The sequence below is a fragment of the Sphaerodactylus townsendi genome, linkage group LG17, assembly GCF_021028975.2.
Source record: "Sphaerodactylus townsendi isolate TG3544 linkage group LG17, MPM_Stown_v2.3, whole genome shotgun sequence".
NCBI lineage: Eukaryota > Metazoa > Chordata > Lepidosauria > Squamata > Sphaerodactylidae > Sphaerodactylus > Sphaerodactylus townsendi.
Genome location: NC_059441.1, coordinates 4277925 through 4292004, shown reverse-complemented (window position 1 = coordinate 4292004; position 14080 = coordinate 4277925). Strand labels below are relative to the sequence as shown.

General features: G+C 75.4%; 1 protein-coding gene across 1 annotated transcript in view; it reads left to right on the top strand.

Annotated features, from left to right (window-relative positions):
- The window catches only part of MAP2K5 (mitogen-activated protein kinase kinase 5), a 76330-nt gene that overhangs the window by 45932 nt on the left and 16318 nt on the right, over positions 1-14080 (top strand). The window contains exons 7-9 of the mRNA XM_048482086.1: positions 429-493; positions 1617-1708; positions 4403-4440. Of these exons, the coding sequence (XP_048338043.1) occupies positions 429-493; positions 1617-1708; positions 4403-4440 (195 nt within the window). The remainder of the gene's footprint in view (positions 1-428; positions 494-1616; positions 1709-4402; positions 4441-14080) is intronic.

Genomic DNA, 14080 nt, shown 5'->3' with positions numbered 1-14080 from the left:
TTTGCAGTGATTGTTCCCCATCTCTGGATCTAACTTCCGGGCGAGGCTTAAGGTCCAAGGCCTGGCTGATCTGCTTTCTAGTCCCCTCCCCAACTAGGCCTTGGTTGTAACTCTGCCCCGAAGACCCTTCCTCCCTCTCCCGTCGCCTGCTCCTCATGAGCTATGTTATCATTCCATTTTTGACACCTTTTATCAAATTTTAATGAAATGACCCAGGCAAACAAATTGTCATTAAACTTTCCATCACTTTGTCCCTTGGTATTGTCTTTTATAAATTGGACAGCAAATGTTGTATTGATCTCCCTGTTCTTGCGGCTGAACTTGAAATGACCCAGGCGGCTGGTAGTTTATGGCCCGGAGTTGCATTTCCTTGACACTTCCATCCACGGCTTGACACCTCTTTTGTTTTTCTTTTTTCCCTCATGGAGATAAATGAACGAGACATACGGTATCGAGACATCCTCGGTCACGGCAACGGCGGAACAGTCTACAAGTGAGTGTTTTCCACGCACCCTTCCTTCCAGCTTTAACTTTTGGGAAAGGAAAGCTCCCCCCACCCTTTTCTCCATTGATAACTCATAGAGTTTCTAGCCTTTGTTCTTCCACCGGGAAGGTCCTGTTGTATTTAAGGTTTTTAGGAGTTTCCTTCCATCTCTACCATAGTTCTTGAAAAATAACCCCCCTGTCTTTATATATCTTGTTTATTGATCCTGTCAAAGCCAAAAGAGATACAGAAGGTAGCTACCGTAGTCCAGACGACCTGTTTCTGGAGTGAAGCAGTTTGTGGTTTCTAGCCTGGAAAGCGAGCGGGGAGAACTGAACGGCCCTGGGGAGTCCCGCGGATGAAACAGCACCTTCCTCTCAAAACCGTCCATTTATTTTTAGGCTGCCAGCCTGAGACAAACCAAATAAACGTTTTTTTGTGAAGGATAGAGGCTGCATAGCAGTAGACTCCTAACGGAGAAGACACATCGATCAACAGCCAGGGAGTTCCACAGGCACAGTTGGCCTGTGGAACTCATGGCCCCAGGATATTCTGGTGGCTGTTGGAAGGGATTATGTTTCTGAGTGGACGCTAGATCTGTGGACAGTTATTATAGCAGCAAGCGGCTCAGCCTCGGTTTCGGACACGTGGTCTCTCCAGTCCCCAAGTGTTGAAGGGTTCAGCGGGATTTGCTTTGCCTGCTGAGCTACGTGAATCATTTGAACAGCCCAGAATTAACCACTTCATTGCTATCTGCTTCCCAGTCTATCCCCATCCATCGGGATTGTTGATATTCCAGTGCAGGGGTCTGCAACCTGCAATTCTCCAGATGAATTCCCATCAGCCCCTGCCAGCATGGCCAATTGGCCATGGGCTACAATTCCCATCAGCCCCTGCCAGCATGGCCAATTGGCTATGGGCTAGAATTCCCATTGGTCATGCTGGCAGGGGCTGATGGGAATTGTAGTCCATGAACATCTGGAGAGCCGCGTGTTATGGACTACAATTCCCATCAGCCCCCCCATTTGGCCATGCTGGCAGGGGCTGATGGGATTTGTAGTCCATGAACATCTGGAGAGCCGCAGTTGCAGACCCCTGTTCCAGTGACTTTGGCCTCTTTTACCTCTTTCAGGTTGAATTTGCAGGCGCTGCGGTTGCTGCATGGGGCTGGCTGTCGCTCAGAGGTGGACGATGTGTCTTGCCGGCTGGAGCCCGCCTTTCACTGTACGAGTCCCTCGGAAGCGGCTGCCTTTTAGAGTGTGCCAGGTTCTCCATCCTGTGGGCGCCGTGGTGCTCTGACCCATTTTGGGGTGCCTGCTGAGTGCTTGTAAAAAATGGATGGGAGTAGGTGGGGCTTTTGCAAGGCTTCTGATTGGCTGTGTCAATGAAAAGGCATCCCGCTCAACAGAGTTTCTGCCTGCAGCGTTAAATAGTTACAAATATATATCATCGATCCCTGCTGTTTTGTGGTTGGTCCTTGAGCATCCATTCTGTGCATGGTTGCAGTTATTGCAGCAGCAATTGCGTCGCAGAATCCTGCCCTGTGACGGAATTCTGGAGGTGCCTGCAGGCTAAGCGAGGTAAGGGACCCCGGAAGCGTGTAGTACTGAGCCAGTTACAACGTCACAGGTTTTTACCCCAAGGAGACCGCACCTAACGCATGTTGGATGGAAACCATCAACTGGGAAAGCTGTCAACGGCTGTGAAGGTGTTCCTTGAAGAAAATTTATTGCAGATGTTGTGACCTTCTGGTGGAACTGGTTGTGGTGGGTTTTCTGGGCTGCGTGGCCGTGGTCTGGTGGATCTTGTTCCTAACATTTCGCCTGCATCTGTGGCTGGCATCTTCAGAGGCGTATCGCAGAGGGAAGTCTATTATACACTGTGTCCAGTGAGAAGGGAATGTTTAGTGGGGTATGTCCATGTCCCATGGTGGGGAACCAATCATTAAGTGATTGGATGAAACTTGCTATGCAAAGGTGTGGTTGCCTGCATTGTAATACGGGTCGGGTTTTTCAGTCCAGGGAGTGATTCACATTTGCATTCCCTGCCGCAGCAACAGCCTTAGTGAATGCAAACCCTGTGTCTGGGTGGAGTCCATTGTCCATGAACCCAGCATGCCCTTGGCCTTTGGTTCTGGTGTTTTTAATTACTGGTAGCCAAGTTCTGTTAATTCTCAGAGTCTCTTCCTTCTTGTTGAAGTTTTCTTGGTGCTTGTGGATTTCAGTGGCCTCCCTGTGTGGTCTGACATAGTAACCTTCCGAGTTGTCCAGAATGCCAGTGTTTTGAAATAAAACGTTATGTCCCATTTTGTTTAGAGCATGTTCTGCAATTGCGGATTTTTCAGGATGGTTAAGCCGACAGTGTCTTTCGTGCTCCTTAATACGAGTCTGAATGCTGCGTTTTGTCGTTCCAATGTAGACCTTTCCACAGCTGCAGGGTATGCAACAGACTGTGAGGGGGTCTCTCTTGTCCTTTGCTGATCGTAATGAAGTGAGGGGGTCTCTCTTGTCCTTTGCTGAGCTTAGCATCTGCTGTAGGTTTGTAGGGTATGTTTTTTCATCAATTTCCCTATTTGATTTGTGATTCCCTTGATGTATGGTAGAAATATTTTTTCCTGTTGGGGGGCTGTTTCTCCTCAGTCCTTTCGGTTTCTCTTCTGGTGGAAGTTTCTACTTCTGCCAGGTCAGTTATATTCTGTATTCCATCCTGTTCCCTTTTGTGTTGTGGTACCAGTTGAACTGAAATTAATATAATATAATAATAAGTATATACCGACAAATTGTAGCTGACTCACAAACACACTGGAACCACTGCTGTCATGAGGTGCTTTTGGGGAGAGAATGAGTATGGCCCACTTTGGGTGGCACAGCTGACGTAGGGTGACCTCCTAGAGCAGTGATGGCGAACCTATGGCACGGGTGCCAGAGGTGGCACTCAGAGCCCTCTCTGTGGGCACGCACAAACAGAGTTCATCATGTGGGGAGGAAATCACCCCCCCCCACACACACACACAATCTAGGCTGGCCTGGGCCGTTGGGCTGGATTATTAGCATTAAACCGAAGACCTAGTTTTGGGGAAGCAGTGTAGATAACCCTGTTAAGCGCTGTTAAACCCCACTGATTTTCATGCAAAGAACTAAAGTGTGATCCTTTACCTGGGAGTAAGCTCGGTTGCTGGCAATGTGACTTGCTTCTGAGTAAACCCTCCTAGGGTCGTGATTCACCTGTTCAAAGAGTTGCATGGTAGCTTCAAAGCAAAGCCATCAACTACCGCCACGCCTACTCCCGAGTAATGCATGCCTTAGAGCCAACCATTTTTTCTAACTCAGGCTCACTCCACACATGCAGAATAATGCACTTTCAAACTGCTTTCAGTGCTCTTTGAAGATGTGCGGAATAGCAAAATCCACTTGCAAACAGTTGTGAAAGTGGTTTGAAAATGCATTATTTTGCGTGTGCGGAAGGGGCCTAAAACCTCAGAATTCAGGTTAAATTGCCGTGTTGGCACTTTGCGATGAATAAGTGGGTTTTGGGTTGCAATTTGGGCACTCGGTCTCAAAAAGGCTCACCTTCACTGTCCTAGAGCTTTCAAGGCAAGTGGCAAACAGGGGTGGTTGCTCATTGCCTACCTGTGCATAGAGACCCTGAACTTCCTTGGTGGTCACCCATCCGAGCACTAACCAAGGCCAACAATGCTTCGCTTCTGAGACCTCTGATGAGATTTGGCTAGGTCAGACTACCGCCTGCTAAATTGAAATTCCCATATTTTAAAAGTGTACAGGTGACTGGATTCTGCTCTAGCTACAGGCAGGCTTTTTCACCTGCTGACGTCGGTGGGCTTTTGTCAAACAAAACAAATGGCAAATGCTTTGGCGGCGTTTCTTTTGTTTCTTTTCTTTTTTCCCCCTTGTCTGGCAGCTTTCTGTACCGTCACCCGGAGCTTGTTTCTGAAATCTGTGCGCACGCATTGATTTCTAACTGAAGAATGAAAGTGTGTGCGCGCGCGCGCGCGCCCGTGTGTGTATGTGTGTCTACAAAAAACCCTGCACCGAGTCATATCCATTATGGCAATGAAATATTACCCACATTCCGCAAACAAGAAGGTACGTTCCAGGTCGCTGAGCAGAAACGTTCAGTTTCTGTTTCCAGGTGAACTAACTATTATTGAAATAGTTTATGGAGATTGAGATATTGATCACTTTCATGCTAACCGTGGCTCAAGGGGAGAGCAAGGGAGGGGAGGGGGTTAGGCTCTTTGGAAGACACTGTTTCATTGGAGTCTGGGGGAGGCTGTGAGGGGGGGGTTATTGCCTTTCCAGGTTTATTGCTGGAAGGGAAGAGTATCTTGGCTTCATTTTTATGACAGTATAATTATACTTCAGAAATGCACTTGATTACTCTGTGTAGCAGAATTGTTCCGGTGCATTGCCTGGGCCAATACTGCTATACAAACAACTTTTCAGTCAATTGGGTAGGGTAAAAATCAATACTTTTATGGCAATATTTCTAGGGAGAACTTGCTGAATCTAAATGTTTAGTGTGGTGCCTATCTTTTTGTTTGTTTGTTTAAAGAAAATGTGGTTTATAGCTATGTGGCTTCCAGTTAAACTTATTTCTTGTGTATTTTTAAACATGGGAAGGTGAGAGTTGCGCTCCTGAATTTTGGGGCTGTTCTGTTTCCACCCAGGTGTTTTGGCGACAGTGTTTTTAGAGTAGCTACATGATGTCGCCTTCTGCTTTCCCCCGGTTTGCTACAAAGATCATAGGACGCCTTTGGGTGCTGTAGGGTCCTGGAAGTTTTGCATTTTTTTCCAGTCTTGCGTCCACATCAGCACGATTTTCCTTACCTCGACTTCCTTAGCTGCTGTTTCCCCTTGCCATCAGAAGCCTTTTGGGGAGGCTGGTAAAAATAGTAGTTGACAAATTGCTGTAGTGCAGTATGATTATAACAACCTATTAAAACGAAATCATTCCCAGTTTTCATTTTTAAAAGTAAGCCTGTAGGCAAGCCGCACATTTCCTCTTATAACTTCACAATGAAAAGGCTGGTGGGGGGGAGGGGGGGTGGGGGGGGGGGGGGGTGGGGGGGGGGGGGGGGGGGGGGGGGGGGGGTTGTGGGGGGGGGGGGGGGGGTGGGGGGGGCGGGGGGTGGGGGGGGGGGGGGGCGGGGGGGGGGGGGGGGGGGGGGGGGGGGGGGTGGGGGGGGGGGGGGGGGGGGGGGGGGGGGGGGGGTTTTTGGGGGGGGGGGGGGGGGGGGGGGGGGGGGGGGGGGGGGGGGGGGGGTGGGGGGGGGCGCGGGGTGGGTAAAGGGGGGGGGGGGTGGGGGGGGGGGGGGGTGGGGGGGGGGGGGGGTGGGGGGGGGGGGGGGTGGGGGGGGGGGGGGGTGGGGGGGGGGGGGGGTGGGGGGGGGGGGGGGTGGGGGGGGGGGGGGGTGGGGGGGGGGGGGGGTGGGGGGGGGGGGGGGTGGGGGGGGGGGGGGGTGGGGGGGGGGGGGGGTGGGGGGGGGGGGGGGTGGGGGGGGGGGGGGGTGGGGGGGGGGGGGGGTGGGGGGGGGGGGGGGTGGGGGGGGGGGGGGGTGGGGGGGGGGGGGGGTGGGGGGGGGGGGGGGTGGGGGGGGGGGGGGGTGGGGGGGGGGGGGGGTGGGGGGGGGGGGGGGTGGGGGGGGGGGGGGGTGGGGGGGGGGGGGGGTGGGGGGGGGGGGGGGTGGGGGGGGGGGGGGGTGGGGGGGGGGGGGGGTGGGGGGGGGGGGGGGTGGGGGGGGGGGGGGGTGGGGGGGGGGGGGGGTGGGGGGGGGGGGGGGTGGGGGGGGGGGGGGGTGGGGGGGGGGGGGGGTGGGGGGGGGGGGGGGTGGGGGGGGGGGGGGGTGGGGGGGGGGGGGGGTGGGGGGGGGGGGGGGTGGGGGGGGGGGGGGGTGGGGGGGGGGGGGGGTGGGGGGGGGGGGGGGTGGGGGGGGGGGGGGGTGGGGGGGGGGGGGGGTGGGGGGGGGGGGGGGTGGGGGGGGGGGGGGGTGGGGGGGGGGGGGGGTGGGGGGGGGGGGGGGTGGGGGGGGGGGGGGGTGGGGGGGGGGGGGGGTGGGGGGGGGGGGGGGTGGGGGGGGGGGGGGGTGGGGGGGGGGGGGGGTGGGGGGGGGGGGGGGTGGGGGGGGGGGGGGGTGGGGGGGGGGGGGGGTGGGGGGGGGGGGGGGTGGGGGGGGGGGGGGGTGGGGGGGGGGGGGGGTGGGGGGGGGGGGGGGTGGGGGGGGGGGGGGGTGGGGGGGGGGGGGGGTGGGGGGGGGGGGGGGTGGGGGGGGGGGGGGGTGGGGGGGGGGGGGGGTGGGGGGGGGGGGGGGTGGGGGGGGGGGGGGGTGGGGGGGGGGGGGGGTGGGGGGGGGGGGGGGTGGGGGGGGGGGGGGGTGGGGGGGGGGGGGGGTGGGGGGGGGGGGGGGTGGGGGGGGGGGGGGGTGGGGGGGGGGGGGGGTGGGGGGGGGGGGGGGTGGGGGGGGGGGGGGGTGGGGGGGGGGGGGGGTGGGGGGGGGGGGGGGTGGGGGGGGGGGGGGGTGGGGGGGGGGGGGGGTGGGGGGGGGGGGGGGTGGGGGGGGGGGGGGGTGGGGGGGGGGGGGGGTGGGGGGGGGGGGGGGTGGGGGGGGGGGGGGGTGGGGGGGGGGGGGGGTGGGGGGGGGGGGGGGTGGGGGGGGGGGGGGGTGGGGGGGGGGGGGGGTGGGGGGGGGGGGGGGTGGGGGGGGGGGGGGGTGGGGGGGGGGGGGGGTGGGGGGGGGGGGGGGTGGGGGGGGGGGGGGGTGGGGGGGGGGGGGGGTGGGGGGGGGGGGGGGTGGGGGGGGGGGGGGGTGGGGGGGGGGGGGGGTGGGGGGGGGGGGGGGTGGGGGGGGGGGGGGGTGGGGGGGGGGGGGGGTGGGGGGGGGGGGGGGTGGGGGGGGGGGGGGGTGGGGGGGGGGGGGGGTGGGGGGGGGGGGGGGTGGGGGGGGGGGGGGGTGGGGGGGGGGGGGGGTGGGGGGGGGGGGGGGTGGGGGGGGGGGGGGGTGGGGGGGGGGGGGGGTGGGGGGGGGGGGGGGTGGGGGGGGGGGGGGGTGGGGGGGGGGGGGGGTGGGGGGGGGGGGGGGTGGGGGGGGGGGGGGGTGGGGGGGGGGGGGGGTGGGGGGGGGGGGGGGTGGGGGGGGGGGGGGGTGGGGGGGGGGGGGGGTGGGGGGGGGGGGGGGTGGGGGGGGGGGGGGGTGGGGGGGGGGGGGGGTGGGGGGGGGGGGGGGTGGGGGGGGGGGGGGGTGGGGGGGGGGGGGGGTGGGGGGGGGGGGGGGTGGGGGGGGGGGGGGGTGGGGGGGGGGGGGGGTGGGGGGGGGGGGGGGTGGGGGGGGGGGGGGGTGGGGGGGGGGGGGGGTGGGGGGGGGGGGGGGTGGGGGGGGGGGGGGGTGGGGGGGGGGGGGGGTGGGGGGGGGGGGGGGTGGGGGGGGGGGGGGGTGGGGGGGGGGGGGGGTGGGGGGGGGGGGGGGTGGGGGGGGGGGGGGGTGGGGGGGGGGGGGGGTGGGGGGGGGGGGGGGTGGGGGGGGGGGGGGGTGGGGGGGGGGGGGGGTGGGGGGGGGGGGGGGTGGGGGGGGGGGGGGGTGGGGGGGGGGGGGGGTGGGGGGGGGGGGGGGTGGGGGGGGGGGGGGGTGGGGGGGGGGGGGGGTGGGGGGGGGGGGGGGTGGGGGGGGGGGGGGGTGGGGGGGGGGGGGGGTGGGGGGGGGGGGGGGTGGGGGGGGGGGGGGGTGGGGGGGGGGGGGGGTGGGGGGGGGGGGGGGTGGGGGGGGGGGGGGGTGGGGGGGGGGGGGGGTGGGGGGGGGGGGGGGTGGGGGGGGGGGGGGGTGGGGGGGGGGGGGGGTGGGGGGGGGGGGGGGTGGGGGGGGGGGGGGGTGGGGGGGGGGGGGGGTGGGGGGGGGGGGGGGTGGGGGGGGGGGGGGGTGGGGGGGGGGGGGGGTGGGGGGGGGGGGGGGTGGGGGGGGGGGGGGGTGGGGGGGGGGGGGGGTGGGGGGGGGGGGGGGTGGGGGGGGGGGGGGGTGGGGGGGGGGGGGGGTGGGGGGGGGGGGGGGTGGGGGGGGGGGGGGGTGGGGGGGGGGGGGGGTGGGGGGGGGGGGGGGTGGGGGGGGGGGGGGGTGGGGGGGGGGGGGGGTGGGGGGGGGGGGGGGTGGGGGGGGGGGGGGGTGGGGGGGGGGGGGGGTGGGGGGGGGGGGGGGTGGGGGGGGGGGGGGGTGGGGGGGGGGGGGGGTGGGGGGGGGGGGGGGTGGGGGGGGGGGGGGGTGGGGGGGGGGGGGGGTGGGGGGGGGGGGGGGTGGGGGGGGGGGGGGGTGGGGGGGGGGGGGGGTGGGGGGGGGGGGGGGTGGGGGGGGGGGGGGGTGGGGGGGGGGGGGGGTGGGGGGGGGGGGGGGTGGGGGGGGGGGGGGGTGGGGGGGGGGGGGGGTGGGGGGGGGGGGGGGTGGGGGGGGGGGGGGGTGGGGGGGGGGGGGGGTGGGGGGGGGGGGGGGTGGGGGGGGGGGGGGGTGGGGGGGGGGGGGGGTGGGGGGGGGGGGGGGTGGGGGGGGGGGGGGGTGGGGGGGGGGGGGGGTGGGGGGGGGGGGGGGTGGGGGGGGGGGGGGGTGGGGGGGGGGGGGGGTGGGGGGGGGGGGGGGTGGGGGGGGGGGGGGGTGGGGGGGGGGGGGGGTGGGGGGGGGGGGGGGTGGGGGGGGGGGGGGGTGGGGGGGGGGGGGGGTGGGGGGGGGGGGGGGTGGGGGGGGGGGGGGGTGGGGGGGGGGGGGGGTGGGGGGGGGGGGGGGTGGGGGGGGGGGGGGGTGGGGGGGGGGGGGGGTGGGGGGGGGGGGGGGTGGGGGGGGGGGGGGGTGGGGGGGGGGGGGGGTGGGGGGGGGGGGGGGTGGGGGGGGGGGGGGGTGGGGGGGGGGGGGGGTGGGGGGGGGGGGGGGTGGGGGGGGGGGGGGGTGGGGGGGGGGGGGGGTGGGGGGGGGGGGGGGTGGGGGGGGGGGGGGGTGGGGGGGGGGGGGGGTGGGGGGGGGGGGGGGTGGGGGGGGGGGGGGGTGGGGGGGGGGGGGGGTGGGGGGGGGGGGGGGTGGGGGGGGGGGGGGGTGGGGGGGGGGGGGGGTGGGGGGGGGGGGGGGTGGGGGGGGGGGGGGGTGGGGGGGGGGGGGGGTGGGGGGGGGGGGGGGTGGGGGGGGGGGGGGGTGGGGGGGGGGGGGGGTGGGGGGGGGGGGGGGTGGGGGGGGGGGGGGGTGGGGGGGGGGGGGGGTGGGGGGGGGGGGGGGTGGGGGGGGGGGGGGGTGGGGGGGGGGGGGGGTGGGGGGGGGGGGGGGTGGGGGGGGGGGGGGGTGGGGGGGGGGGGGGGTGGGGGGGGGGGGGGGTGGGGGGGGGGGGGGGTGGGGGGGGGGGGGGGTGGGGGGGGGGGGGGGTGGGGGGGGGGGGGGGTGGGGGGGGGGGGGGGTGGGGGGGGGGGGGGGTGGGGGGGGGGGGGGGTGGGGGGGGGGGGGGGTGGGGGGGGGGGGGGGTGGGGGGGGGGGGGGGTGGGGGGGGGGGGGGGTGGGGGGGGGGGGGGGTGGGGGGGGGGGGGGGTGGGGGGGGGGGGGGGTGGGGGGGGGGGGGGGTGGGGGGGGGGGGGGGTGGGGGGGGGGGGGGGTGGGGGGGGGGGGGGGTGGGGGGGGGGGGGGGTGGGGGGGGGGGGGGGTGGGGGGGGGGGGGGGTGGGGGGGGGGGGGGGTGGGGGGGGGGGGGGGTGGGGGGGGGGGGGGGTGGGGGGGGGGGGGGGTGGGGGGGGGGGGGGGTGGGGGGGGGGGGGGGTGGGGGGGGGGGGGGGTGGGGGGGGGGGGGGGTGGGGGGGGGGGGGGGTGGGGGGGGGGGGGGGTGGGGGGGGGGGGGGGTGGGGGGGGGGGGGGGTGGGGGGGGGGGGGGGTGGGGGGGGGGGGGGGTGGGGGGGGGGGGGGGTGGGGGGGGGGGGGGGTGGGGGGGGGGGGGGGTGGGGGGGGGGGGGGGTGGGGGGGGGGGGGGGTGGGGGGGGGGGGGGGTGGGGGGGGGGGGGGGTGGGGGGGGGGGGGGGTGGGGGGGGGGGGGGGTGGGGGGGGGGGGGGGTGGGGGGGGGGGGGGGTGGGGGGGGGGGGGGGTGGGGGGGGGGGGGGGTGGGGGGGGGGGGGGGTGGGGGGGGGGGGGGGTGGGGGGGGGGGGGGGTGGGGGGGGGGGGGGGTGGGGGGGGGGGGGGGTGGGGGGGGGGGGGGGTGGGGGGGGGGGGGGGTGGGGGGGGGGGGGGGTGGGGGGGGGGGGGGGTGGGGGGGGGGGGGGGTGGGGGGGGGGGGGGGTGGGGGGGGGGGGGGGTGGGGGGGGGGGGGGGTGGGGGGGGGGGGGGGTGGGGGGGGGGGGGGGTGGGGGGGGGGGGGGGTGGGGGGGGGGGGGGGTGGGGGGGGGGGGGGGTGGGGGGGGGGGGGGGTGGGGGGGGGGGGGGGTGGGGGGGGGGGGGGGTGGGGGGGGGGGGGGGTGGGGGGGGGGGGGGGTGGGGGGGGGGGGGGGTGGGGGGGGGGGGGGGTGGGGGGGGGGGGGGGTGGGGGGGGGGGGGGGTGGGGGGGGGGGGGGGTGGGGGGGGGGGGGGGTGGGGGGGGGGGGGGGTGGGGGGGGGGGGGGGTGGGGGGGGGGGGGGGTGGGGGGGGGGGGGGGTGGGGGGGGGGGGGGGTGGGGGGGGGGGGGGGTGGGGGGGGGGGGGGGTGGGGGGGGGGGGGGGTGGGGGGGGGGGGGGGTGGGGGGGGGGGGGGGTGGGGGGGGGGGGGGGTGGGGGGGGGGGGGGGTGGGGGGGGGGGGGGGTGGGGGGGGGGGGGGGTGGGGGGGGGGGGGGGTGGGGGGGGGGGGGGGTGGGGGGGGGGGGGGGTGGGGGGGGGGGGGGGTGGGGGGGGGGGGGGGTGGGGGGGGGGGGGGGTGGGGGGGGGGGGGGGTGGGGGGGGGGGGGGGTGGGGGGGGGGGGGGGTGGGGGGGGGGGGGGGTGGGGGGGGGGGGGGGTGGGGGGGGGGGGGGGTGGGGGGGGGGGGGGGTGGGGGGGGGGGGGGGTGGGGGGGGGGGGGGGTGGGGGGGGGGGGGGGTGGGGGGGGGGGGGGGTGGGGGGGGGGGGGGGTGGGGGGGGGGGGGGGTGGGGGGGGGGGGGGGTGGGGGGGGGGGGGGGTGGGGGGGGGGGGGGGTGGGGGGGGGGGGGGGTGGGGGGGGGGGGGGGTGGGGGGGGGGGGGGGTGGGGGGGGGGGGGGGTGGGGGGGGGGGGGGGTGGGGGGGGGGGGGGGTGGGGGGGGGGGGGGGTGGGGGGGGGGGGGGGTGGGGGGGGGGGGGGGTGGGGGGGGGGGGGGGTGGGGGGGGGGGGGGGTGGGGGGGGGGGGGGGTGGGGGGGGGGGGGGGTGGGGGGGGGGGGGGGTGGGGGGGGGGGGGGGTGGGGGGGGGGGGGGGTGGGGGGGGGGGGGGGTGGGGGGGGGGGGGGGTGGGGGGGGGGGGGGGTGGGGGGGGGGGGGGGTGGGGGGGGGGGGGGGTGGGGGGGGGGGGGGGTGGGGGGGGGGGGGGGTGGGGGGGGGGGGGGGTGGGGGGGGGGGGGGGTGGGGGGGGGGGGGGGTGGGGGGGGGGGGGGGTGGGGGGGGGGGGGGGTGGGGGGGGGGGGGGGTGGGGGGGGGGGGGGGTGGGGGGGGGGGGGGGTGGGGGGGGGGGGGGGTGGGGGGGGGGGGGGGTGGGGGGGGGGGGGGGTGGGGGGGGGGGGGGGTGGGGGGGGGGGGGGGTGGGGGGGGGGGGGGGTGGGGGGGGGGGGGGGTGGGGGGGGGGGGGGGTGGGGGGGGGGGGGGGTGGGGGGGGGGGGGGGTGGGGGGGGGGGGGGGTGGGGGGGGGGGGGGGTGGGGGGGGGGGGGGGTGGGGGGGGGGGGGGGTGGGGGGGGGGGGGGGTGGGGGGGGGGGGGGGTGGGGGGGGGGGGGGGTGGGGGGGGGGGGGGGTGGGGGGGGGGGGGGGTGGGGGGGGGGGGGGGTGGGGGGGGGGGGGGGTGGGGGGGGGGGGGGGTGGGGGGGGGGGGGGGTGGGGGGGGGGGGGGGTGGGGGGGGGGGGGGGTGGGGGGGGGGGGGGGTGGGGGGGGGGGGGGGTGGGGGGGGGGGGGGGTGGGGGGGGGGGGGGGTGGGGGGGGGGGGGGGTGGGGGGGGGGGGGGGTGGGGGGGGGGGGGGGTGGGGGGGGGGGGGGGTGGGGGGGGGGGGGGGTGGGGGGGGGGGGGGGTGGGGGGGGGGGGGGGTGGGGGGGGGGGGGGGTGGGGGGGGGGGGGGGTGGGGGGGGGGGGGGGTGGGGGGGGGGGGGGGTGGGGGGGGGGGGGGGTGGGGGGGGGGGGGGGTGGGGGGGGGGGGGGGTGGGGGGGGGGGGGGGTGGGGGGGGGGGGGGGTGGGGGGGGGGGGGGGTGGGGGGGGGGGGGGGTGGGGGGGGGGGGGGGTGGGGGGGGGGGGGGGTGGGGGGGGGGGGGGGTGGGGGGGGGGGGGGGTGGGGGGGGGGGGGGGTGGGGGGGGGGGGGGGTGGGGGGGGGGGGGGGTGGGGGGGGGGGGGGGTGGGGGGGGGGGGGGGTGGGGGGGGGGGGGGGTGGGGGGGGGGGGGGGTGGGGGGGGGGGGGGGTGGGGGGGGGGGGGGGTGGGGGGGGGGGGGGGTGGGGGGGGGGGGGGGTGGGGGGGGGGGGGGGTGGGGGGGGGGGGGGGTGGGGGGGGGGGGGGGTGGGGGGGGGGGGGGGTGGGGGGGGGGGGGGGTGGGGGGGGGGGGGGGTGGGGGGGGGGGGGGGTGGGGGGGGGGGGGGGTGGGGGGGGGGGGGGGTGGGGGGGGGGGGGGGTGGGGGGGGGGGGGGGTGGGGGGGGGGGGGGGTGGGGGGGGGGGGGGGTGGGGGGGGGGGGGGGTGGGGGGGGGGGGGGGTGGGGGGGGGGGGGGGTGGGGGGGGGGGGGGGTGGGGGGGGGGGGGGGTGGGGGGGGGGGGGGGTGGGGGGGGGGGGGGGTGGGGGGGGGGGGGGGTGGGGGGGGGGGGGGGTGGGGGGGGGGGGGGGTGGGGGGGGGGGGGGGTGGGGGGGGGGGGGGGTGGGGGGGGGGGGGGGTGGGGGGGGGGGGGGGTGGGGGGGGGGGGGGGTGGGGGGGGGGGGGGGTGGGGGGGGGGGGGGGTGGGGGGGGGGGGGGGTGGGGGGGGGGGGGGGTGGGGGGGGGGGGGGGTGGGGGGGGGGGGGGGTGGGGGGGGGGGGGGGTGGGGGGGGGGGGGGGTGGGGGGGGGGGGGGGTGGGGGGGGGGGGGGGTGGGGGGGGGGGGGGGTGGGGGGGGGGGGGGGTGGGGGGGGGGGGGGGTGGGGGGGGGGGGGGGTGGGGGGGGGGGGGGGTGGGGGGGGGGGGGGGTGGGGGGGGGGGGGGGTGGGGGGGGGGGGGGGTGGGGGGGGGGGGGGGTGGGGGGGGGGGGGGGTGGGGGGGGGGGGGGGTGGGGGGGGGGGGGGGTGGGGGGGGGGGGGGGTGGGGGGGGGGGGGGGTGGGGGGGGGGGGGGGTGGGGGGGGGGGGGGGTGGGGGGGGGGGGGGGTGGGGGGGGGGGGGGGTGGGGGGGGGGGGGGGTGGGGGGGGGGGGGGGTGGGGGGGGGGGGGGGTGGG